Source organism: Chrysochloris asiatica, unplaced genomic scaffold (assembly GCF_000296735.1).
Source record: "Chrysochloris asiatica unplaced genomic scaffold, ChrAsi1.0 scaffold00021, whole genome shotgun sequence".
Lineage (NCBI taxonomy): Eukaryota > Metazoa > Chordata > Mammalia > Afrosoricida > Chrysochloridae > Chrysochloris > Chrysochloris asiatica.
The window spans coordinates 19,759,416-19,785,364 of record NW_006408539.1 but is presented as its reverse complement, the minus strand read 5'-3'; the positions used below and the strand labels follow the sequence as shown (position 1 = coordinate 19,785,364).

General features: G+C 41.4%; 1 protein-coding gene across 1 annotated transcript in view; it reads right to left on the bottom strand.

Annotated features, from left to right (window-relative positions):
• CDH7 (cadherin 7, type 2) overlaps positions 1-25,949 on the bottom strand; it is a 220,148-nt gene that overhangs the window by 108,974 nt on the left and 85,225 nt on the right. The window contains exon 3 of the mRNA XM_006837549.1: positions 1,738-2,032. Coding sequence (XP_006837612.1) covers positions 1,738-2,032 — 295 coding nt within the window. The remainder of the gene's footprint in view (positions 1-1,737; positions 2,033-25,949) is intronic.

Genomic DNA, 25,949 nt, shown 5'->3' with positions numbered 1-25,949 from the left:
AGGACACCTAAGAAGCCTAGGTGGTACAGCAATTCAATGCTTCCCTGTAATGAGGCAGTCTGCTGCCTTAAAGATTAACAGCCTTGGAAACCCTATTGGACAGTTAGTCTGTGTCCTGCAGAGCTGTTATGAATGACTCAGTGGTAACAGATTCGGTTTTGTTGGTTGGTTTTACAAGGTACATACATACAATACGCATCTATTCAACCACACAACCCAGCGCAGTAAATGTGTTGAATTGATGTCATTGAAACAAAAAAAATCCTGCCAACTATACTTTTCCTGTGTTAACCAGAGAGTTCAATTATTGGTTTAAATAAACCCTCTCCAACACTAAAACTCACAGGAAATAAATATGAATTCAACTGGTCTCTATTATACCCCTCTTTGTTTTTCCTTAATTCTATATATGATGATTCATGCTTATAACATATACTGGCTGAAAATTATTTAAGCTATCTGAAAAATTGGAATTTAAAACAAAATTTGCTATTTGATATAGATAAAGGATATGTCAGAAATGGAGTCCTGGTGTGACATTCTAAGATAAGCAATGGAATGCTAACATTCTAAGCTAAGCACTTCAAATCCACCAAGCACTCCTTAGAACAGGGTCACTATAAGTCAGAACTAACTTGACAGCATACAACAACAACAAAATATTAGAATGCTTTACTTGGGAATTCCATTAATATATCAATATCATAGACATTTTATAGACTCCCAAACTGGTTAGCAATGTACCATGAACATACATTCATTATATATTTTCATGTACTTCAGTTTCTGGAAAAGTTATAGCAAAATTAATGGTAGCATATGAGTGAACATTCGTTGATTCAAATACATTTACTACAAGTACACAGACCAGCTGATTCCAATGGGAGTCTGGCTAGCTAGCCATTGCCAGTCTTCATTAAAGACATTATGGCCCCAGATTCATACCAGAATAGTAAATCATGACCTTGACATTCCAAACCAAAGTCCCACTTCCATCAAGTCAATTCTGACTCAGACCCTATATTGGGTTTCCAAGACTAGGAATCTTTATGAGAGCAGACAGTCTCATCTCTCTTCCACAGAGCAGCTGGTGTGTTTGAACCACTGACTTTGAAGTCAGCAGTCCAACACCTAATCCACAGTGTCACTAAGGCTCCCAACTTGATGTCAGCTGAACCAAAAGTAAAAGTTCATCACAAAGCTGTATCAGGAAAGACTTGGGGTTTTTAACATCCTATGCATAATTACAATCTTTTTTCAATTTTAACCATAAACGGAAAAGGAAATGGCAGACTGAAATATGTTCTTGAAGACACTGAGAGACTGCTCTCATAGCTGCACCCTAACTCTCCATACAAATAAGATAATGTGTGGAATTCATATGATTTGGGTATTGGTGACTAAGGTGTTCCAGAGATTGCCCTAAAAGACTACGGGTATGCTAAGACTGACATGATTTTTCAGTCAGTACTTTGTTGATGTTGTTATTAAGTATCATGTAGTCGATTCCGACTCATAGTGACCCTGCACAGGGTTTCCGAGGCTGTAAATCTTTACGGGAACAGATCTCCCTCATCTTTCTCCAGCGGAGCAGCTGGTAGTTTCGAACTGCTGACCTTCCGGTTCGCAGCCCGATTCGTAACCACTACGCTACCAGAGCTCCTTAGGATGATTTAATTTTAAGTACAAATCACCTAAAATATGACATGGCATGAAGACAGCGGATCCCATACTTACCCACAGGGGACATTTCGGGCACTCCTGCAGTGTATGGTCCATCCAGAAATTTGGGTTCATTGTCATTGATATCCTGGATTTTGATGACGAACTCCGACTCTGGCTCCACTGGCTTGTTGGTGAGCCTGTCCAGCGCTTGAGCTCGGAGCGTGTAGTAGGCTTGCTCCTCCCGGTCCAGCCTCTTGGTGGCATGGATGTCCCCAGTGTTCTCATCAATAATGAAAATGGAACTTGCCCCTTCGCCTGACAAGATGTATTTGATGGACCCATCTCCTTTATCAACATCAGAGTGAAGCTGGTGAAAAATTCATGTGAGATGAGATTAACTTACAAGAGAGTCAGCGATATGGAGATATGTACAAATAATTGTTATGTCAGGCAGCACTACATGAAATTGTATTGTTCTTGGAAAGATAAGCTGAACGCTTATTGTGCACAGCAGAAAAGCTATTAGAATGTGTCAGCTTGTGCTCGTGAAGCAAGACAATTTCATTTCTTCCCGCAAACAGTATCATTTCCAATGTTTTTTTAAAATTATTATTTTAGTTTATTTATTTCATTTAACCATCCCCAAATTGAGGAACTTGGTGTAGTGTTATTTTTGCTATGGTCTGTCCTTCCAAGTTGAAACCCTCTTCTTTGATCAGTGCAGATGTTAGGGAAACATGCATCATTGGTGGACTGGGTCCGACTCTACACCAAGGGACGAGCTACAGAACATCACTTCAGTAAATGCAGATGTAATGTATTATTTAGTCAGCTCAGCAACTGCCATGTTGTGTAAGGGTACCCTGGCCTCCCACTTCACCCCACTCCACTGCCGTTTCCCTATTAGCAAATATGGCAAGATGTCCAGGCACTAAATCAGTCTCTAAAATGCTGTGCTGTATTTTACAATTTACAGCTGAAAAAAAAATCACTCTGCTCTCTCAAGTCGGAATTTTAAATCAATATGTGCCTGAGACTTCAACTAAAACCTTTCCTGAAATACCAAGACCTGCATTTGATTTGCAAGATTAAGCTGGACTTTGGTAGCGGGCAACACTGACTGATTTGCATTTCCTATCTGGAAGTCTCCCTGGTGAGTGTCAGAACACCTTGTCGAACAGATGAAACGTAGGAAACTCAGAAATAAATACACATTTTGCTGAGCCCCATGACCTGAGGAACACACTACTCAGTTTGTCATTTCCACAGCATTTCATCCCACACAACCAACACCAAGCCGGAATCCAATTAATACAGAAGCAAACACTCAATTGACCAAGGAGTGAGGGGTTTTTTTTTTCACTGCCCTTTAGAACACTGTCTGCCTCCTTTCGAGGACAAGATGCTAAAAATCTGAAAGATGGAAAGCAATTCAGGAAATGGTGAACCTAACCATTTTAGTCTTCTGAGGTAGCTGCTGAGAATAAGACTTTTTGCACCATTAATTTCCATAGCTAATGATTTGGCCACTACCCTGTTATAGTTGAGTTCCTAGTATGCTCCGAAGTACTTAACTCTAGGCTTCATTCTTGTTTCTACAGTTTGGAGTTAGATATAAACCATACAAAACGTGCTTTGTGGCGCCAGTTCTAATTGAAATGAGTTCAGTGTGGGATGTCTCAGTGGATCACAGTTTATTCAGCACATGGGTCAGGTGTGGTTTTGAAATATTGTGAATTACCTTAATTTCTTAAGTCATCTCTGAGTTATAATGGCATATATGATGCTGTTGTTTGGCACTGACCAGTCAATTTTGACACAACGCAATCCCATGTGGACAGAAGAGGAATGTCCCATAAACTTCTCTATCTGTAGTCACCGATGGAACAGAATGTTAGGTCTCTCTCCCTATGAAGCAGCTGGTGTGTTCCAACTGCCAGTGTTCTTGTTAGCTGATGAATGCTTAATCACTGCACTACCAGGGGCTCATATATCTCTCTTCCTGTAATTGAAGAATGGGAAAAAAAAAAAGATTCTTATTATGAAAACCAAAACCAAACCCCATGATGTCAAGTTGATTCTGACTCTACAAGGCCAAGAAGAACTGCTCCGTGGGGTGTCGGAGGCTGTAAATCTTTACTGTAGCAAAGAGCAACAAATATCTTTCAGTTAGCATTCTGGAACTGAAACCCACTATGCCACGAGGAATCCTTGGTAAAGATTATAGCTTGTGTTATTGAGAACTGTCTCTGTGATAGCCACTCTTCTTAATGATCTTGGCATACCAACTCCTTCGCTTTTCATCTGTGCCTTATGATCCCAATCTGTTGATGAAGCTGGGAAAGTCTACGTCACTAGTCTGAGAGTGCAGTCAACTCAAGTGCCAATGACAGGATTCCAGGAGGAAGGTCTGTGTGGAGCCGGGGTCTCACTTTATGCAACGGGAGGGGAGCTGCTGTACTGTGAGGCAGGGACATCCTACTCCTACCTTCTCTGCATCACCTGTTCCCGCAGGAGGATAGAGGGCAATGCCATCCTTCTGCAGGAAGCTGTTGTGAATGTGTCAGAACCCAGAGACATGTGCAGCCATGAGTGAATCCTAAAGGAAACTGTGGAAAGAGTGTGCAAAAATGGATGAGGTGTTCAGGAACTCCCAGTGCTTTCTACCCCTTTTTTCAATTATTCGAAGAGTGCTACAAAATATAAAGTCTATGAATTTAAATCACCAATTATCTGTCAGTTTGTCACACTGTGGTGGCTTGAGTGTTGCTGTGATTCTGGAAACTATGCCATCAATATTTTAAATACCAGCAGGGTCACCCTTGGTAGACTGATTTCAGGTGAGCTTCCTGACTAAGACAGACTAGGAAGTAGGAGAGATGGACTACTTCTGAATATTGGGTCACTGAAAACCTTATAAACAGTAGTGGAACTCTGTCAGCACCAGATCACTGAACATTGAAACATGATGAAAAGCATAAGACTATTGTCAGACAGAGTGCTGGAAAATGAGTCCCTCAGGTTGGAAGGCACTCAAAATAAAATTGCAGGAGAGCTGCTTCCTCAAAGTCGAGTTGACTGTGATGACACGGAATACAACTTATGGTACTTTCATTTGCTGATGGGACACAACTCAAAATAAAAAGAAATTGCAGTAAACATCCAATAATAATCAGAACATGGAATGTACAAACTACGAATCTAGAAAAATTGGAAAGTTGTCAAAAGGAAATCGAAGGTATAAAACATCAATATCCTAGGCATTAGTAAGCTGAAATACACTGATAGTGGCCATTTTGATTCTGGACGATCACACACTTTACTGTCGGGAATGACAAATTGAAGAGGAATCTATACATTTCAAGATCTATCATGAAGTATAATGCTCTCTCTGATAAAACAATATCCATGTATCTACAAAGTTATGCCGGTTTATGTGCCGTGGAGTCGGTTCTGACTTATAGTAACCCTGTATAGGGTTTCCGAGGCTGTAAATCTTTATGGGAAGAGAAAGCCTCATCTTTCTCCTATGGAACAGTAGGTAGTTTTGAACTACTGACCTTGAGGTTAGCAGCCCAATTCATAACTGCTACACTACCAGAACTCCTTCATACCTACAATGAGAACCAGTTAATGCAAATATTATTCAAATCTACGTACCAACCACTAAAGCCAATGATGATGAAAAGAAGTCTACCAACTTCTTCAATCTGAACTTGATCAAATATGCAATCAAGATGCATTGATAATTACTGGTGATTGGAATGCAAAGAGGAAGATTAGTAGTTGGAAAATATGGTCTTGGTGATAGAAATTATAGTGGAGATTGCATGATAGAATTGCAAGACCAATGACTTCTTCATTGCAAATACCTTTTTTAAACAACATAAAAGATGACTATACACACAGACCTCACCAGATGGAAAACACAGAAATCAAACTGACTACACCTGTGGAAACAGACACTGGGAAAGCTCCATATCATCAGCTAAAAAAGGTCAGGGAGCAGATTTGTCAAGTTCAGGCTGAAGCTGAAGAAAATTAAAACAAGCCCACGAAAGTCAAAACATGCCCTTTAACATATCTCCACTGAGTGTGGAGATCATCTCAAGAACAGAATTGATTAATTTGACACCAATGACTAAAACCCAGAAAAATTGTGGGATGACATCAAGACCACAAGAAAAAAGCAAAAGGTCATTAAGAAGACAAGAAAGTGGAAAAGACCAAAATGGATGTCATAAGAGACGGAACTTGCTCTCCAGCGTAGAGATGCTAAAGCTAATGGAAAAAAATGAGGAAGTAAAAGAGCTGAACAGAAAAGTTCAAAGGTCAGCTTGAGAAGACAAAGTCATATATTATAATGAAATCTGCAAAGACCTGGAGTTAGAAAACCAAAAGGGAAGAACACACTCAACCTTTCTCAAGCAGAAAAAACTGAAGATAAAATTCAAGCCTCGACTAACCATAGTGAAGGCTTGAGTCTATAGGCAAAACATTGAATGACACAGAAAATAACAAATGAAGATGGAAGGAATACATAGAGTCACTGTACCAAAAAGAAATGTTGGATGTTTAAGCATTTCAAGAGTTAGAATATGATCAAGATCCATTGGCAGAAGGAAGAAGTCCAAGGTTCAATGACGGCACTAGCAAAGAACAAGGCTCTGGGAATTGCTGGAATGCAAATTGAAATCTTTCAATGAACTGATACAACACTGGAGGCACTCACTCCTCTATGCCAAGAAATTTGGAAAGCAGTTACCTGGTCAACTGATTAGAAGAGAAGGTTTTTAGTGCCCATTCTAAAAAAAAAAGGTGACTCAATGGATTGTGGAAATCATGGGATAATATTGTTAATAACACATGCAAGTAAAAATGTTCTAAAGTATTTCCAAACACACTGCAGCAATACACTGACTGGAAGCTACCAGAGGTTCAGGCCAGATTCAGAAGGGGATGTGGAATGAGGGGTATCATTGCTGATGTCAGATGGATCTTGGCTGAAAGCAGAGAGTATCAGAAAGATGTTTACCTGTGCTTTATTAACTATGCAAAGACTTTAGATTGTGTAGATCATGATAAGCCATGAACAACAAACATTGTGAAGAATGAGTATTCAGGAACACTTAATTGTGCTCATGAGGAACCTGTATATAGACCAAGAGGCAGTCATTCGGAGTACAAGGGGACGCAAAATGGTTTAAAAGCAGGAAAGGTTTGCACCAGGGTTGTATTATTTCACCATATTTATTTAATCTGTATATTGAACAAATAATCAGAGAAGATGTGTTATATGAAGAAAAACGTGGCATCAGGATTAGAGGAAACTAATTAACAACCTGTGATATGCAGATGATACAACTTTGCTTGTTGAAAATGAAAAAGACTTAAGATACTTAGTGATGAAAGTGCATCAAAGAGCACAGCCTTCGGTATGGGATGTACCTCAGTGTAAAGAAAACAAAAAGCCTCACCACTGGACTAGTAAATAACACCAAGATAAATTGAAATTAGATAGACTAAAGTTGTCAAAGACTTCATTTTGCTCAGATCCAGCAGCACTCATTGAAGCAGCAAGTCAAGAAATCAAACGACGTATTTCATTAGGCGCATCTGCTGCACAAGACCTCTTTAAAGTGTTCAAGAGCAAAGAAGTCAATTTGAAGACTAGGATGCTCCTGACCCAAGCCATGGCATTTTCATTAGCCTCATATGCATGTGAAAGTTGGAGAATGAATAAGCAAGACCATAGAAAAATGGATACATTTCAGGTATGGTGTTAGAGGAGACTACTGAAAGTATCATTAGCTGCGGGAACAAATCTATGTTGTAAGAAGTACAACCAGAATGCTCCTTACTAGTCATGATGGCCAGACCTCCTTTCTCTTACTTTGGACATTATTTTCAGGGGGACCATTCTCTGGTGGAGGACAGCATGCTTGGTAAACTGGAGGGTCCAAGAAGTAGAGGAAGACCCCAAGAAGACCACAAGGAGAAGGATTGGCACAAGGCAGTAGCAATGGGCTCATGAGTAGCAACAATTGTGAAATTCTCGCAGGACAGCGCAGTATTTAATTCAGTTGTGCACCTAACAACAGCAACATGAATTTAAAAAAAATTAATTACATGAAATTTAAATTTCATCCGTAAAGAAAGCATAATTGAAGCATACAGACGTACATGAAAGACACAACTCTGGGAGAGGACAGTAGATGAAACCAGAACCCAACTGACTGCACCCCAAATCAACAGGACACTCCATGCTCTGAAGGAATTTCCATCAAGGCATTTGGTGACATTCCCATCAGGACCCTGGCAGGACATCAATGCAATACATTCTCTTGCACTCAACCCTCCAAAGCAAGAACTGAGGCCCGAGGCAAATGCAGTTCAATGTTGAACTCCAGTTGTTTTGGAATCATCACTCCCCCAAGTACTCTGATACGCTCACCTCTTTCTCACTTACATTCTCCCAAACCTTTTCCGAGTACTGCTTTCTAGCAGCAGCTCCAAGGGGTTACTTGTGTGCAAGGTTTGCTAACAGTGTTGTGGAAGGTTAAAGAATGATCCAGATGAAGGAACAAAAGAAATATAGGCCAGGTCTGTAAGCAAGAGGTTTCTGTATCTCCAAACCACAAAAGTCCCCCCTACCCCCACACCCCGCCTTATAGAACAAGCTCTCAGGATTCATTTACTAATCCCCAACTATGGATTCTTATTTTTAAGACACATGTTCTTAGGTATTCCAGGTACTAGATAGAAATCAGTTATTTTCTCAGCATATAACGCACAACCAAGCCCACTGCCGTGAAGTTGAATTCTCACTTAGTATATAGTTGTTATTGTTGTAAAGTCCTTTCGAGTCGGTCCTGACTCACAGCAACCCTATGTAGGGTTTCTCAGGCTGTTCATCTTTATGGGCGCAGAAAGCCTCATCTTCCTCCCACAGAGTGGCTAGTGGACTGAGCTCTGAGGCTGGATTTTGTATTATGGTGGTTCATTACTGAGCTTCCTGATAAAGCGGTCATGTTGCCAGATTCTCCTGGAATCATTCAGGGATGAGGTTCCCTAAGTCCTTCAACTACAGCCACACACGCACACACAGATTTGTTCTCAGCCTCACTGAACCTTACCATCCTCCTCCACCAACAATTTCCTCCCAGCTGGGGCCATCACTAAGCTGGTAATCACTGCCAAAATTCACAAGCAGAAAATTGCTTTGAGTCTTAGTGTCCTTGCAAGGTTAGTGTACGCATCTGCAGTGAAAAGTGGATGACCAACCTGGAAATGTTAAGATGGATACATATTATCGGATGCTTCCAGACATTTAATCTTTGAGACCATGTGCACTATACTAATGGTAATAGGTGGAGTGAAACCCACGCTGTTAGTGAAAACTGCCCTTCATAGTGCTCAGCAGTGGAGAAAAATGAGTCAAATATACAGCTATCAAATGACACCATGACCTGCAAACACATACACACACACATAACTTTGTGAAGAACTAGCAAATAGTAAACGAAGTGGAGCTCTTCCACAGTGATAACCTGTGGACATGAAAACACGGCATTCTATGGCCCCGTAACATGCTAAACAAAGAATAAATGAAAATCAAAATCAAAATCAAATAGTTGTACTCTATTTGGGGCTGAGGAGAACTCAAAATATGATCGCTTGCAAATTAATAGTTCAGTAAAAGTAACTGTCAGGAATTCCAACAACAACAATAGTAACCATAATAAAATGGGTTCACCAATCACCAGACAGCACTCAGCTTTACTACATAAGTTCCTAAATGCTTTTCAAGATATTTATCATGACCCTAGTCCAGGGGGACATCTAGGTCAATTGACAAAACACTTCATAAAGATCCTAGATTCCTGAGATCTTAAAAAGCTTGCCAGGGACCATACCAGAAGCAACTAGTATTGATGTCTTGCCACTCAAAGTAAAGAACAATGAATAAAACTCAAGGAAGCAATTAGTCCCAAAGACTAAGTCTGCACATGAACCACAGTCTCCTCTAACCTGAGACCAGAGGAACTAGATGGCACTCAGACCAAGAACACACTAGAAGGTTCCAGCAGTTAAGAGTGGGCAAAAAATGTGCAACAGTATTCAAATTTGATTTTTTTAAGTCTGAAAGAGAATTGAGGAACAGAACCATCCCCCACACTCCAAGACTATCACCTAAAATCAACTTTCTAACTTGAAACTCCCAGAGACCACCTCTCTGCCAAATTAAAAACAGGACTACAAGCAAATATTAACATACCAACAGTTGTGAGGATGGCGCAGGGCCAGGCCGTGTTTGGTTCTGTTGTGCATAGGGTCACTATGAGTTGGTATTGACTCAAGGTCACTGATCATAACCCTGGCGGTGCTTATAGGGTAAGCACTGGACTGCTAACCTCAAGGTCATCAGTTCTAACCTACCAGCCGCTCTGTGGGAGAAAGATGAACCTTTCTCATCCTACAAAGACTAACAGCCTTAGGATCCCTATACAGGGTCCTTCTGGGTCTGAACCCACTCAATGGCAATGGGTTTGATTTGGGCTTTAGTAGTCCATTATGTCAGCACAAAAGTACTGGTGTGGTGCTGTAGGATAAGCACTGGATTACCAACTGTAAGGCTGGCAGTTCAAACTGACCAGCCAGCCGCTCCTTGGATACCCCATATGTGGTCAGTATGAGTTGAAACTGACTTGAAGACGCTTAACAAGAACAACATGTCGGCACTGGATAGCGAGATAATCTAAAAATATCAATCTGGGTCAGACTCAGGGACCATCTACCCAAGCTAAGGATGCAAAACTCTCTTTACAGGCACCCTAAAGTATAAGATGTCCCATAACCATTTAGAACAGCTCCCTCATACTCTTCTGGATGAACATTTCCCAAAATGTCTTCCAAGTCTAGTTCTAAATCTTAACATCTTTTACTTGGGATGTTGCAGAACTCCAATTAGTCTCCAATTTTAATAACTTGTATTGTCAAGGCCGCCATATTGCTGCTGCTAGTTATCATCAGCTGACCTCCAACTTATGGCGACCCCTGTGTGCAGAGAACAACCGCTCCACAGGGAGTCAGGGCTGGGCCCATTCTGAAGCAGATGACCAGACAATACATCCAAGGTGTCTCTGAGTAGGTTTGAACTGCCAACCTTTCACTCAGAAGTCAAGCCACTTGTTAGAAATCACGTCCCTAAAAACTGTACCACACCGTAATAATGCATATGGCAAGGGGCTTTAAAAAGTCTGTGGGGAAAAATGGAATGAAATGATAGTGACGTTCTTCTTCAAGAACTTCTTGAGGCCCTTGAGTGCGTACTTCCTGTGGCTAAAAGGTTTAACCAACACTGTAAGCATGAGCCTCAGTCCAGGTATTTGCTGGCTCCCTCTTCAACCTCTTTCAGCAAGTCTTAGGGTGCCTTCTGCCCTCCACCACTGGCACACAGCAAGCACCTCTGTACCTTCAGCACACACCTTGGCACATTGTTCCCATCTCACACCCAACTCTGCCTCACGTGGTTCCCTCTCACTTAGCCCTAACCAGTTCCCCTCCATTTTCCTCCATTGTAGGCAACTTACAGTTGTATTTCCAACAGAATGTATTTCTTTTTGCCTGATATAAACAAACAAACAAACAAAAAACTTGTTTTGTTGCTTTCATATCTGGCCCCTATTTGAATTTGGAAACCTCTTAAGGACTGGTGGTTGTTGGTAAGTGCCACTGAGTCAGTTACAACTCATCGTGGTGACCCAGTACAAGGTTTCTGAACCCTAAGGTTCACAGTCTAGTGCTTATCCTACAGCACCACATTAGGAGTCCAAGGATTATTTTATTATCACATTCCATATTCCCAATAAACACTTCACTGCATTAAACAGAGGGAATGTATCATCCACGTGGTAGAAGTAGGATGCTTATTTTATTTCAGCTTACGCCCTTTCAAGTTTTAGTAACATTAGACAAAATAAACACACACACAAACCCCGTGCCTTTGGTTTGTTTTCACTAATCCTCTAAGTAGGCTAGATGGAACTCAGATGCCTCATTTTATTGCAGTCCCTTTACTGTGCTTTGCAGATAATTACATTTTTAGAAATTGAAGGTTTGTGATGACCTGTGTCAAGCAAGTCTGTCAGTGCCACGTTTTCCAACAGCAGGGGCTCCTGGTCATATTTTTCTGGTTTCCACAGTATTTCTAACTGCAACATTGCACATTGAATAGGCTATAGTATAAACATCACTTTCCTATATACTGGAAAACCAAAAAATTCCGGCAACTCATTTTGTTGCACCATTCGACGTATTGTGGTGGTCTAGAATGGACCCTGCAGTATTGCTGAGGTTGTACCTGTTCTATTCTCCTGGTAAGACTCACACATTATTTTTAGCACATCTGTGTCCCTAAGAGGCGAGCGAGCCTTTATATCGCCGGAAATGCGTTCTCATTTCTGTTTCCTCAGCTCTTATTAGGAGGTTGTTTGCGCAAATGCCTGCTCTCTGTTTCTCTTTCTTTAACACAAACACACACACAAGGTGGCCAAAAGGGTTTAAGAGACAAATGTCCATGAATGGCAAAATCTCCATGCCTCTGATTAACTTTTTTTTTAATCTACTATTTTTAGTTCTTACTGAAGACGATACAGACCAAAACTGAACACAGATCTAAGCAGGGTCATTCTTAGGATTTTATTAACATCTGGGGTCTGAGAAGAACCACCTGGCCTGGTCCTTAACACCCCGGCGCTGAAAGGACAGCCTCAAAATGGGAAGCAGTCCCAGAGTCAGCAAAGACTGAGGTGAAAATCAATGAATCGACTTCTCTTCGCTCCACGTGTTTCTAGATCTGTGTGTTGTTGGATGATGTTGATGGTCTTTTCTGCACCATCATCCTCTCCTCCACTGTAAAATGGAGATAAAAATACCCGCATGCACATGTCACCGAACTCCAGAGAACTGTATTCACAATGATACGGTAGAAGGCCAATCATAAAGATACACTATTATCACTAAGGGGCTGCATTTCTAAACATGTTTTTGCCTTGCTAGACATGCTAAATTTTCACGTCACCCACACAAAAACAAATAAACAAGAACACAGAGGTAGGTGGTGGAAGAGAGAATGTTTATTATTGAGCCTTTGGCACTAAAAAAGATTTTTTAGAATAAAAAGTAAAAGTTCTATGTTTGATGATGTTGGAAATAGTTTTACATTTGACTTTTCCTTGTAACAGAAATTTAGCAAGAATGGGCAAATACATGTACATTATTATATAACTGAGACGTCATGCTGCGGATACATTTCTATATAAAACAGATTCATGATGGCAGAGTGAAATTATGCATATGCTTCTTTGAGCAGCAATTAAGCAACTGAAGAAAGATGAATTTTGAATAGTAACAAAGTAGTGAAGGTGAATTTTCCACTATGGATTTCTTTCTTACTTTTGAAATTTAAAATGGCACACCACATTGTTTGAGCTCACCCAGTCTGCCTTTACTAAATTTTGACAAGATTAAAATTATAAGCAGAGAGGGTGCATTTAAACAATAATCGGTGAAAACACAGTGCTTGAGTGTACACACTAGCCTGAGGTTTTCTTTTCTCATTATGTTTTTAATAGATATTTTCCACATGCCACTGGATAACTTGTAATTATCAAACTATCGGAGAAATATTACAGAGGAAAACAAGTGCATGAATCATTGCTTTCTGGTTGAATTATTCCTCATTTATAATTATCACTGTGGTTCAGGGTAATGGAACGGAATTTACTTGTGAAGCATTTCTGATGAAGATGCACGGTTTTAGAAGTATACATATTAATTATTACACACAGAAGCATAAAGGAAAGAGATCCAATTGAGGAAGGACTCAGGTGAAGTAAAATTTGCCAAGAAAAGCTCTCTCTTTCTTCTTTTTTAATCAACAAGTACAATGAAAGGAGAGTGTCGCAGATTGTTTTCATTCTCAGAAAAGGTCATGCTAATTCAGTGCTGAAGAACATTCATTTGGGTTCTAATTAAGTCCATTTACTCAGTAGCAGAATGGGACAACGTCAAGGTTACTGCAAAAGGAATCTGAATGTAGGCTCTTGGCTCTCCTACTCTGCTCCCGAGTATGCTACTGTGAGTCCATCTACACAGGGACACTGTGTGTGCCTGGGAACCTGGCCTTCAACAATGAAGGGAGGATAAAATTAAGTAAGGCATTTGGAAGCATTTTTATAAAATGTAACTATCTCTATTCATATACTAGGGGGCTTCAAGAAGTTCATGCAAAAGTTTCATTGTCTTCTAATTCCATTCGCCCATTAACGTTTTGCAGTTTAAGTACAGTGTATGTAGTATAGTTGGCAGTGGGACGGTCTGTATTTTTTAGTGGTGTGGAGGGACAATCATCTTGCTCTTGTTTGTAAAGGCTGCTTATGCCATCGTCACAGCTTCACACTTAAGAGTTACACCCCTTTCATCGGGAAAAGCCCTCTCCATTCCACACAGTTACAGACCCCTGAAGCACTGACGTCATCCAATCTCCCACTCCTGTCTGCTGGCCAGTACCACAGCTTTCAAACAGCTGAAGACATGAATGTGCCTTGAGTCAAATTCTCAATGGTCCAGACTGAAGCAGAGGGCTCATCCTGGCCCGTATAACTCTGGACATCTTAGTCTCCACTGCTGGGCTCATGGGGGCAGATCTCTGTCCTTCACAAGGTGGTAAACTCCAAGCAGGGACCAGATGCTGAGAAAAAACCAACCCTTGGAGAGGTAAAGTTTTTTCCTCAGGACCCTAAATTTTAATCTTGCTTTTTAAATTGGAGCTGCTTGAGCCGGAAATGTGTCTAACAAGAGGGAAGAGCAGAGTCACGTAATACGTGGTCCAATGTGGTCCAAGCACTGTGTGCTGCCTGTCCGCGCCAAACATCTGCCATCAATTCTGATGCACAGTGACCCTACAAAGGGTTTCCGAGACTAAACCTTTACAGAAGCAGACAGCCTCATTTCCCCCACACACAACAGCTGGCGAAGCTACCACCCCAATGCCTAACCTGCGGTGCCAATAGGGCTCTACGTCACGTCACGGGCAGTATAAAAAGCTAAGCAAGGTGCTTAGCAACTTTTAGGGTAATTTCTCAGAGTGATTTCATATCTGCTGAAACTAACAATAATAAAATGCATTATTGTATTTCCAGTTTTATATTTAAGAAATTCCATTATATTAGTTGGGGTGGTGGTATAGCACTGTAGAATATGCACTGGATTGCTAATCACAAGGTCAGTGGTTCAAAACCACCGACCACTCCTTGGAAAACCTATAAAAGATTGCTGTAAGTCAGAACCAACTCAACGGCCCTTGCCAACATTTATTGTTAAGTACTTGTACAAAGTATAAGGAGATTACCCACCGATTGCAATGTTTTAAAAGAAACAAGTACACAAACATACAACAATAAAAACAAGGGTCATTCACCAGAAACTAGCTGGTAAACACTGAACCCGAACATAGAACTCTAAAGTGCTTCTAGGCCATCATGAGTCTAATATACTTGTCGAGTCCTAACATTAGAGAAGATTAACAACTACACGCCCCACTGAAATGCTGTAGGACAACCACTGGATCGCTAACCACAAGGTTGGTGGTTCAAACCCACTAGTCACTCCCAGGCAAGCCTATATAGGGTCACTATGAGTTGGGACCAACTTGCTGGTTCTTAACAACAATAAGAAGAATGACAATAACTGGAGCTAAAAGCATTCCCTAGATGCTGCTCTCCAGACTTGCAGACACAGTGTCCCTGGCATATGCATGAGGCATTCCCATATATGCTGCAGAAGGCTATAGCAGAACGCACTTACAAAGTCCTGTACACAGCATTGCTTTGAGTGTTTGAAAAGGGAAACAATAGCTAAAATAATAGAAATACAATTAAAGGGGAATAAACACCAACACTTCTATGATTTTAAGACGTTGTTTGACCTACACTACCCTCTCTACAAGGCTACCATGTGTCCACTGCGGTCTGTTATCAGCCAGTGTCCACATGGATGAGGGATATGGATCAACACACTGTCCACGATAACAGAGAAGTTGGAAGATGGGGGAAAAAAAAGGAAGCCAGCCCAAGAGATAAAAAGACAAGTCCACTCAACACTTGATCTTATTAATAAGATCCTAGTCAGGATCTATCAAGTTAGTCACTTACTGTGATTAACATAAATCACAGTAAGTACGCATTTGTAAATTTGGGGATATCTGTTTAATAAACTTGCTGAAGATAATTCCAAGATATCTTGCTAAAATACTTTAAAAGCTGCTGCAGCAGTACATTGAAAGGGAGGTGCCAGAGGTTCAGATTAGAATCAGACTGGGACATGGAACAAAGCTATCATTGCTGGTGTCCGATGGCTCTTGACTGAAAGCAAACAACTCCAGAAAGATGTTTACTTGTGCTTTGCTGACTAGACAAAGACTTACGATGGTGCGCTTCATGACTAGCTATGGACAACATTGTGGAGAATGGGTATTACAGAACACTTCATTGTGCTCATGAGGAATCTGTACATAGACCAAGAGGCAGTCATTCAAACAGAACAGGGGCACAATGAATGGTTTAAAATCAGGACAGGTGTTGTATTCTTTCACTATGCTTATTCAATCGGTATGCTGAGTAAACAATCCGAGAAGCTGTATTATATGAAGAAAAACATGGCATCAGGATTTAAGGAAGATTCATTAACAACCTACAATATGAAGACGATACAACCTTGCTTGCTAAAAGTGAAGAGGACTTAAAGTATTATTGATGAAGATCAAAGAACACAGCCTTCAGCATGGGGTGTACTGGGGTGTACCTCAATGTAGAGAAAACAAAAATCTTCACAACTCAGTAAATAAACCATATCAAGATAAATGAAGAAAAGTTTGAAATTGGCAAAGATTTCATTTTGCTCAGAACAATCATCAACACTCATGAAAACAGCAGTCAATAAATCAAATGACATATTGCATCAGGCAAATCTGCTGCACACGACCTTTTTAAAGTACTCAAGAGCAAAGCTGTCAGTTTGAGGATTAAGGTGCGCCTGACCCAAGCCATGGTATTTTCAATAGCCTCTTATGCATGTGATGGTTGGACAACTGATGCATTTGAGTTGAAGAGAATATTAAAGGTACCGTGGACTGCCAGAAGAACAAACAAATCTGTGTTGGAGGAAGTACAGCCAGAATGCTCCTAAGTAGCCAGGATGGCCAGACTTCATCTCTCATACAGGACATATTATCAGGAGGGACCAGTCCCTGAAGAAGGACATCATGCTCAGTAAAGTGATGCGTCAGCAAAAAGAGGAAGCCGCCCCAATGTGATGGGTTGGTGCGGTGGCAGCAGCAATGGCCTGAAGCAACAATTGTAACACTGGGCAGTGCTTCGTTCTGGTATGCATAAGGTCACAAAGAGTCAGTACGGACTGGACAGTACTAACAACAACATCAACCAACTTTGGTTCAATCTTCTTCACTGGCTATTTAGTGTTTCTTTAACGAATCCTTCCTGGCATCTTTAAAAAGTTACAAGTTAAAAGTACTCCTTTAGGTGTTATTGGAAGAATTAAGTTAAAGGACCTCTTTAGCCATTACCTGGACTACACAGAAACAATCAACACTGTCCTGGAGTTTGCATTTGATTGTTGTGGTAAATTACAACTAGAATCTCGCCTATTCCAGTACACTTGTCTGTGCCGTACGTAGACACACATCATGTGTTAATCACCTATTTAGAAATCTGTCCTGAGTGTCTGTAATGCACTAGGTGTCTGAGTGTATAGGGATGAAGATGAGAAGGCACAGGCAAGCAAAGGAAAATCTCAAGTGTTGAACCAAACAGCCCCTTTCTTCATGAGCTCATACAGTGTAGCAGACGGTGTAGCGTACAATTCACACCAGCAACTGAGCTCATATGGTGTAGCAGATGGTGTAGCGTACAATTTACACCAGCAACTGAACTCACACAGTGTAGCAGACGGTGTAGCGTACAATTCACACCAGCAACTGAGCTCACATGGTGTAGCAGACAGTGTAGCGTACAATTCACACCAGCAACTAGAATGGGATGACCATAAAAAAGCTCTCACAGTGCACGTGGAATCACTGGGCAGGAAGACCAACCACGTCTTGGGGACTCAGGAAAATGCTTTTGCAAAAATGATATTTGAGTTTCAACAATAAGGTTGTTATCAGTAATGGTAAGGCAATGAAAGGCAGAAATTCATTTTCAGAAAGAATCTTGACTGAAAAACGAATCAATTCATTGCTATGGCTATTCTGATGGAACACTGCGTAACACAACAAACCCCAGATACAAATGCATTGACACCACGTAAATTCGGACTCACAGCGACCCTACAGGGGAAAAAGCAGCTGCCAGAGCCATGCTGTAACCACAGCAGCACCAACACTCCTTATGAAAATTCACAAAGTCATTCATTTATAAAAGGGGATAATTTCATCATATGATATATAAAGAACTCACCAGCATATCTTTGGAGCTCTGGTGGCATAGTGGGTTACGCACTGAGATTCTAACAGAAAGGTCAGCAGTTCGAATCCACCAGTCGCTCCTAGAGAGAAAGGCTTTCTGTTCCCATAAAGATTTACCACCTTGGAAACCCTATACAGGGGTCCCTAGGAGTCGGAATGGACTGCATGGCAGAGTACCACCAATCACCATAGATAATTTACATTCTGATGCTGCTGCTGTTCATTTTTAAGTGTCCTTGAGTCAGTTCCCACTCACAGCGATCTTTTACAGCGTTTCCGAGGAGCAGCTGATGAGTTTGAACCATCAACCTTCTGGTTCAGATTGACACCACGGTCGAGTGCTTAGCCTACAGGACCACACCAGGGCACCTTACATTCTGGTATCATGGTTAAATAGTCACAAACAGTTAAGTTTGCGTCTCTTTTTACCCATTGTTTGTCTATGAAGTCACTGTATTCTTTAAAGTTCAGTGTGTAGGTTTCCTGCATTGGGATTACTTGGGATATTCATCAAAATGCAAATTCCAAGGTCCCTCCTTAAATCTACAGAATCTCCTTGAGTTGCAGCCAGGAACTAGCATTTTTCAATCAGCATCTCAGGTGGAAGACTAACAGCAGTGCTCATATACGCACTTGCTTGGGTCAGTAATGGCGCTGTTGAAAAGAGTTCCTATTCAGTATATTTCACTCTTCTGTTTAAGCTTGTGAAACACAGCTTACTCTGTGCCATGATTTCTTTATGTATGTCACTCAAAATGGAACTGTGCCTTCTGGTGCAAGAAGGGCAGGATTATAATGCATCCATTAAAGAGTGTGTGTAGCAACTTTAAACAATGACCATGCACTTAAATTCTGGAAACCCTGGTAGTTCAGTGGTTAAGAACTGGGCTGTTAACCAAAAAGATTGGCAGCTGGCACCCACCAGCTACCCGAGCTTCTACGGTCTTAGTAGAACTGGACACTTCTGCACTGGCCTAAAGGGCTGGTGTCCTAGGCTGAGTTTTCTAAAGGAGCAAAGCCAGTCGAACTTATATATGTTTATATATACATATAAAGAGAAGTGTATTATCAAGAAAAGGGCTTACAATTGTAAGTCCCAGGTGCCCATTGGAAGAGCGAGAGAACCCTGCCCATGCATCCAATATATTGGGAACAGGCCACACTTCCAAGGAAGCATCCTTTCAGTTGATTGGCTGCTCATAGTCACACATCAGAGAGTTAACTATGACTGTATTAGGCTTCATCACTGTGGGAATAAGCACATCCCAACTGCTAAACCACGGGAAATCCTGGCCAAGTCAAGTTGACACAGAACCCCAACTATGACAGTTGCTATGAGTAGGAACAGATTCAACAGATCATATGTAATTTCTAGGCCACTTTAAAATTATTTCAATTCCCATGAGAAGGACAAATTTACTTTCCTTTCTGTCATAACTCATGTCTCAAAAAAACCTCAAAGAGTGAGAAGCTAATCTGAGGAATATAAGCTGGGAGGGAGTATGTTTTGCAGGTGAGACGTTACAACGCATTATTCACATTCTTAATACACAGGAATGAATCTTACGATCTGAACATCCTTCTGGGGTCAGGAAGATAAACTAAGAAAAACCAAACATTCGCATTTTGCATGGCATTAATACTGCCAGGGCCAGTGGATCAAAGAGAATGTTCTAAATAATGCCAAAACTACAAGCAATGATATCCACAATACTCTTTGTGTTGGCATGCTATTTTTTCCTTACAAAATTAATTTTTGAGTGCTCAAACAATTTAATATTTACAATTATTCTATTGCTAGACTTCTGGTGTGATGCTGTAGGGTCAGTACTTGATTATGAACCACAAAGTTGGCAGTTCAAATCCACCAGCTGCTCCTCGGAAACCCTATACAGGGCCGCTATGAGTTGGAACAGGTTCAATGGTACTTAACAACAACAACAAAGAATTAAAGACTGGACATTTATGACCAACATAGAGAGGGGAGAGTGGAGGGAGAGCAACATTTATGATCTCAATGAAACCGCAAGAGACAATTCCAAAATCTGAAATCTACTTTAGTGGGTCCAGGGTACCTCACCTAGATTCTACCACACCAGCACCCCAATAACATCGATTCCCTCAACCACTGGGAATATTAGAGTTTCTCAGCACTCAATGACCACTGACTCCACCCTATTTTGCCCTCCTCAGAGGAGAGCCATCTCACCCTAGGTCACACAGCTTCCTGGGGTAGTTGAACACACAGGTCCAGAAACCAAAGAGTTTAAATGAAGGTGTTTCTGCTTACTGTCACACCTTAAACACTTGGGGAATGTGGTGTTCTTATTCCTAGAAGGGGGATTCTTGTTCTGGGTTCACAAATTATGGCTGCCCCCTTCATTGTTAACTTTTAGTACCAAGGGACCAGCAGGCAAGGAGATGATTAATGTCCTGGTGAAGTCGGTCTTGACCATTAGGAAGAGGTGGGGCTTCTGTTACACAAAGGTGTCAAGAAAGAAGAGGCCTGGCATCTGGGCACAAAGTACCCTTTGCCTCATTTTGATGGTAAGTACATCTCTTAAGGGACTCAGCCTGAGGAGCGCCTGGTAATGAGGTAGGAACAAGCATCAGTTGTAGCCCTGGGACATCTTATAGCTAACCTTCTAATACAGTCCACCAAGCAAAAAGACCGGACAGGTTTCTAAGCAGCTATTCCCTAAGCTTACTACAAGAAGGAAGGGAATGTGAATGGAGCAAGAGGTGGGCTAGGAAGGACGTCAGGGTGGCCTCCCACATCCACACCTTCCCTGTCTAATGAAGGTGCCCTTCCTCCCCACAGCTGGGAGAGTTGGGGTCTGACACCTCTCAGCAAAGTGCTTCCTGAAAACAATCCTCAACTGAGGAGAGACACAGGTAATACTCAGGTAATACTCACATCCAATGAGGGGTCCATGTAGATAAACACTCAGCCCCTTCCATTACTACAGACAACAACGCCAGAAATCCCAGTGGATTAGCGGCCTCAGACATTGCCCCTATCTAGCAATTCAACTCCCTTCTTTGCCCAAGGCTACTTCCAATAATGCATTTCAATCATTTCTGTAGAGGAATTGCCTCAGAGCTGTCTGTCTCCTGTAGAACTGGGCTGTCACTGCTACACTTAACGAATGTAACACTTGTCTCTGGCAGAGTGTAGCTGTCTGTGCACAACATCCTCATCTCATGCATGCCAGACTATGACCTTCAGAGACACAGGACAGGGATAGGCACATATAACCTGGTCACAGAGGTGGGCAGAAGCAGAAGCTGAAGCCATACAAGACCCTAACAGCACAGCGCTGCTTGTTGTCTAGTAAGCTAACATAGTCTTATCTTACCCACAATGTCCCAAGGGCCTTCCTTTCTGAAGACGCCACAACGGATGATGCAGCCCCAAGAGCGGAATATTTTCTGTAGTGTTTTTTTCTCAGTAAAAGTAAGATGGTCTTAGCTGAGCGAGCTCAAACCATAATGCTCATGAGCTCCTCCTCACACAACATCCCAGTTCTTCACTGCACGGTAAGAGTCTGGTGTCCACTCCAGGACTGTGATGCCCAGAAACATTCAACAGCATCTGTGGTTGAGGTCCCAGGCCTTTCACTTATAAAAACTCATTAGGTCATAAGATCATACTGACCTCTAAGGACGATGGGAACCTAAAGGAAGAGGGGGATGGGCTTCCATCTGACTGATCACACACATTTTTGAAAGATGAGGGAGGTTCCTTAACACAAAAGAGAGAAAATACAAATGCCTGCAGGCTTACACTATTGACTTAACAAGTGAACATTTTTTAAAGCAAAACTCCAAAAATTCTGCCATGGTTTCTATGAATACTAAGGATTTCTAAATAGTAACAATAACAAAATGACCAGGATCATGTGACAGGCTCATGCACAGGGTAAGCATTTCTCTTTCCACCACACAGCCTGTAGGAGGAATAATAAGACCATACTCTAGCTCAGGTGACCTAGAAAGAGCTAAGATAAGATTTATTCTTGAAAGAAAAATACCATTAAGAAATAAATGAGGAAAGCAAAACCTTCCCCAAGCCTCATAAACACTCCACCCTGCCTCCACAATGACTCCAATCTCCTGCTTCATTCCACACTAAAACCTTGATCACGGTGTTTAATGTCTGAACACATGTAATGAAAATAGGACATTCATAGGAAGGAGAATGGAGGACAGAGAGTGGGAGACAAGGGGCAGGCAGTAGACACCACAGAACAAAATCCACAATTACACTGACACTTGGCTGGGACATGATCAGAGGAGAGTCAAACAGCTCGCATCTTGCAGAACTCCCGACACCACTGGTTTTTCCTGGGGATCCCCTTTGGTCCAGGTTGTTCTTGTCTTTGCATCCAAGTTGTTCTGGTACTAGCTGGAAGACAACACTGAAGACCACCGAAAGCAAAGTGGATCATATCCACAGGCAAAGGGGCAGGCAAGGAAGGATGGGTAACGCCATGGTTTAATTATGACTCAGTTTTGAAAACAATTCTGTTTAGCTTTTTAACTGATAATGTTCAGGCAGACTTTTAAATGTAATCCACCAATTTCCTAACAGCCACATTTATTTATTTCATATTGTGATTTTTCATCCTTTCTTCCCAATGTGTATCAAATATTAGATAGAGATCTAGTCTGCAACCCATTAATCACAAATAAGGATTGAAGATGATTAAGACAAACTCTTCAGAGACTAAGCGCAATCTTTAAAGTGAGTAAGAATACTGATACCAATTTGCATTCACATTAAGCCATGGGACATAGGATGAACGCTAAGGGACCTAGATTCTAGAGCCTGTGGCTCAGGGACCATTTCAGTGGTGCACAACATAGGAAGAGACTGGACTTTAGTTTGTCTATCTACAAAATGCGTGGACTAGGAGGTCTGGAAGGTCCCTCAGACTCCAGAATGCCCATGCTTCTCATCTAAGTAGCAGTTGTTGTTGTTAAGTGCCATTGAGTCGATTCTGACCTATAGCAATCCTGCAAAAGGTTTCCAAGGAGCCACTGGTGAGTGTGAACCACTGCCTTACAGTGGAAACGACTTTGCAGCCTGATGCATTAGTCCACAGCACCACACCAGGAATTGTTGCTGTTGTTAGGTGCCGTGGAGTCAATTCTGACTCATAGTGACACTGTACAGGGTTTCCGAGGCTATAAATCTTTACGGGAGCAGAAAGCCTTATCTTTCTCCCACAGAACAGCTGGTAGTTTCGAACTGCTGACTGTGAGATTAGCAGTAGCTATGCTAAAATCATCCATCTATTCAATATACATGTTGTTGTTGTTAAGTGCCATTGAATTCATTCCAAATCATAGCAATCCTATACAGGGTGCCTGAAGAGCAACTAGCAGGTTTGAACTCCCAATCTTGTGGTTAGCAGTCTGGAGCTTATCCTACAGCGCACCACACCAGGACGCCACATATGTACTGTTATTATTGTCAAGTGCCGTCAGGTTGGTTCCAATTCATCATGAGCCTTGATAGGGTTTCCAAGGAGCAGCTGGAGGGTTTGAAATGCTGACCTTGTGGTTCAACATCCAGTGTTGATCCTACAGTGTCAAACCAGGAGTCCATGTAGATCAGATACCTAATGAACACTTCCAGAATTTGCACAAGGTGTTGGGACGTGCAATGCATTCCTTTTGTGTGCTAATTCATTTGTTTCAACTCAGTATCTACAGTGATTCTTCTTTTTCTTTTTGCTTTCTTCGTGTCCAATGTCTTGGTGTTATCTCACAACTCGTCCGGTGTTCCAGTCATTAGTTTCAATGCATTAAAACTATTCTCGAGACGTTCTCTAAATTCCGGTGGGATGTCCTCAAGGTTCTACTTTGGTTGTTGTAAATATTTTTTTAATGTCCTTCAGCTTCAACTTGAACTTGTACATGACCAATTGATGGTGTGTTCCACAGTTGGCCCTTGCCCTCTCCATTGTAATACTCCATCGGTGTAGCAAATTTTATTCCTGTATATGCCATCCAGGGAGGTCTATGTGTATACTCATCTTTTATATGGGTGAAAAAAACTATTTGCAAAGAGTAAGCTGTTGGTTGGTCTTGCAACATTCTATCATGCAGTCTCTGGTGTCATTTCTATCATCAAGACCATATTGATAAACCACTGATTCTTTTCCTTCGTTTCAAATGTTTGCATTCCAATCACTAGTAACTATCAGTGCATTTGATTTCATGCTTATCAATTTCAGACTACAGAAGTTGGTAAAGCTTTCCATTTTTCCATTTTCATTTCTGATGTTTAGATATGAGTAATAGCCATATTAACTGGTCTTCCTTAAGTATATGGATATTAATCTGTCACAGTATTGCATTTCAGGGTGGATCTTAAAATACTATTTTTGACAATAAATGTAGCCTATTCCTCTTCAATTTGTCATTCCCGGAATAGTAGACTATATCACTGGGTAGATCATGACAAATTATGGAGAACAGTCATTCCGTAACACTTGTACTCATGAAGAACCTGTACATACACAGAGGTGACTGTTTAAACAGAACCAGGTGATGCTGTAGGGTTTAAAATCAGGACCGGTATGTGTCAGGTGGTTTCAATTCTTCATACTTATTTGATCCATATGCTGAACAAGGAGGCCTGGTGGGGTGCTGTCGGTTGATGATCCGGACTGCAAAGTCAGTTTGAACTGCAAGGTCGGTGGTTCAAGCTCACCAGCTGCTCCTCAGAAACCCTATACACGGTCGTTATGGGTCAAAACCAACAAAACTGCACTTAACAACAACAACGTTTGAACAAACAATCCAACAGAATAGATAGACTATAGGAAGAATGCAGCATCACAATTGAAGGGGACTAATTAACAACCTATGGTATGCAGATGACACAACCTTGCTATATAGGGTCGCTATGGGTCGGACCCGACTCGACAGCACATAACAACAACAACAATCAAAAGCCATGGAAGTTTCAGTTCAGAAACCAAATGACATATTACACTGGGTAAATCTGCTGTAATTACCTCTTAAGACCTCTTTTAAGGTCATTTAAAGAGCAAACTGAAACTAAGGTGCGCCTAACCCAAGCCATGATATTTTCAATGGCCTTATATGCATGTAAAAGATGGACAATGAATAAGCAAGACTGAGAACACTTGATGCATTTCAATCACGATGCTGTGAAGACTATATAACACACTGCTGACTGCTAAAGGAACAAATGATCTTAGAAAAAGTACAATCAGAATGCTACTTAGACGCAAGGATGCTGATACTTTATGTCAAGTACGTTGGACATACTGTTATGAGGGACTAGTCCATGGAGAAGGACACCCTGTTTGGTAAAGAGTCAGTAAAAGAAGACCCTCAGTGAGATAGAGTGATACAATGTCTCACACATAACAACGATTGTAAGGACCGCACACTACTGGGCGGTGTTTCGTTCTATCGTACACAGAATTGCTATGAGTCAGAACTGACTTGGCAGCATTTAACCACCACCACATAGGAGCTCTGGTAGCGTAGTGGTTACGAATCGAGCTGTTAACGGCAAGGTCAGCAGTTCAAAACTACCAGTGATTCTGTGGGAGAAAGATGAGGCTTTCTGCTCCCGTAAAGATTTACAGCCTCAGAAACCCTGTACAGGGTCGCTATGAATTGGAACCGACTCCACAGTACTTAACAACAACCACAAAAACATAGCAACTCTGTTGTCATACCACATTAGGAA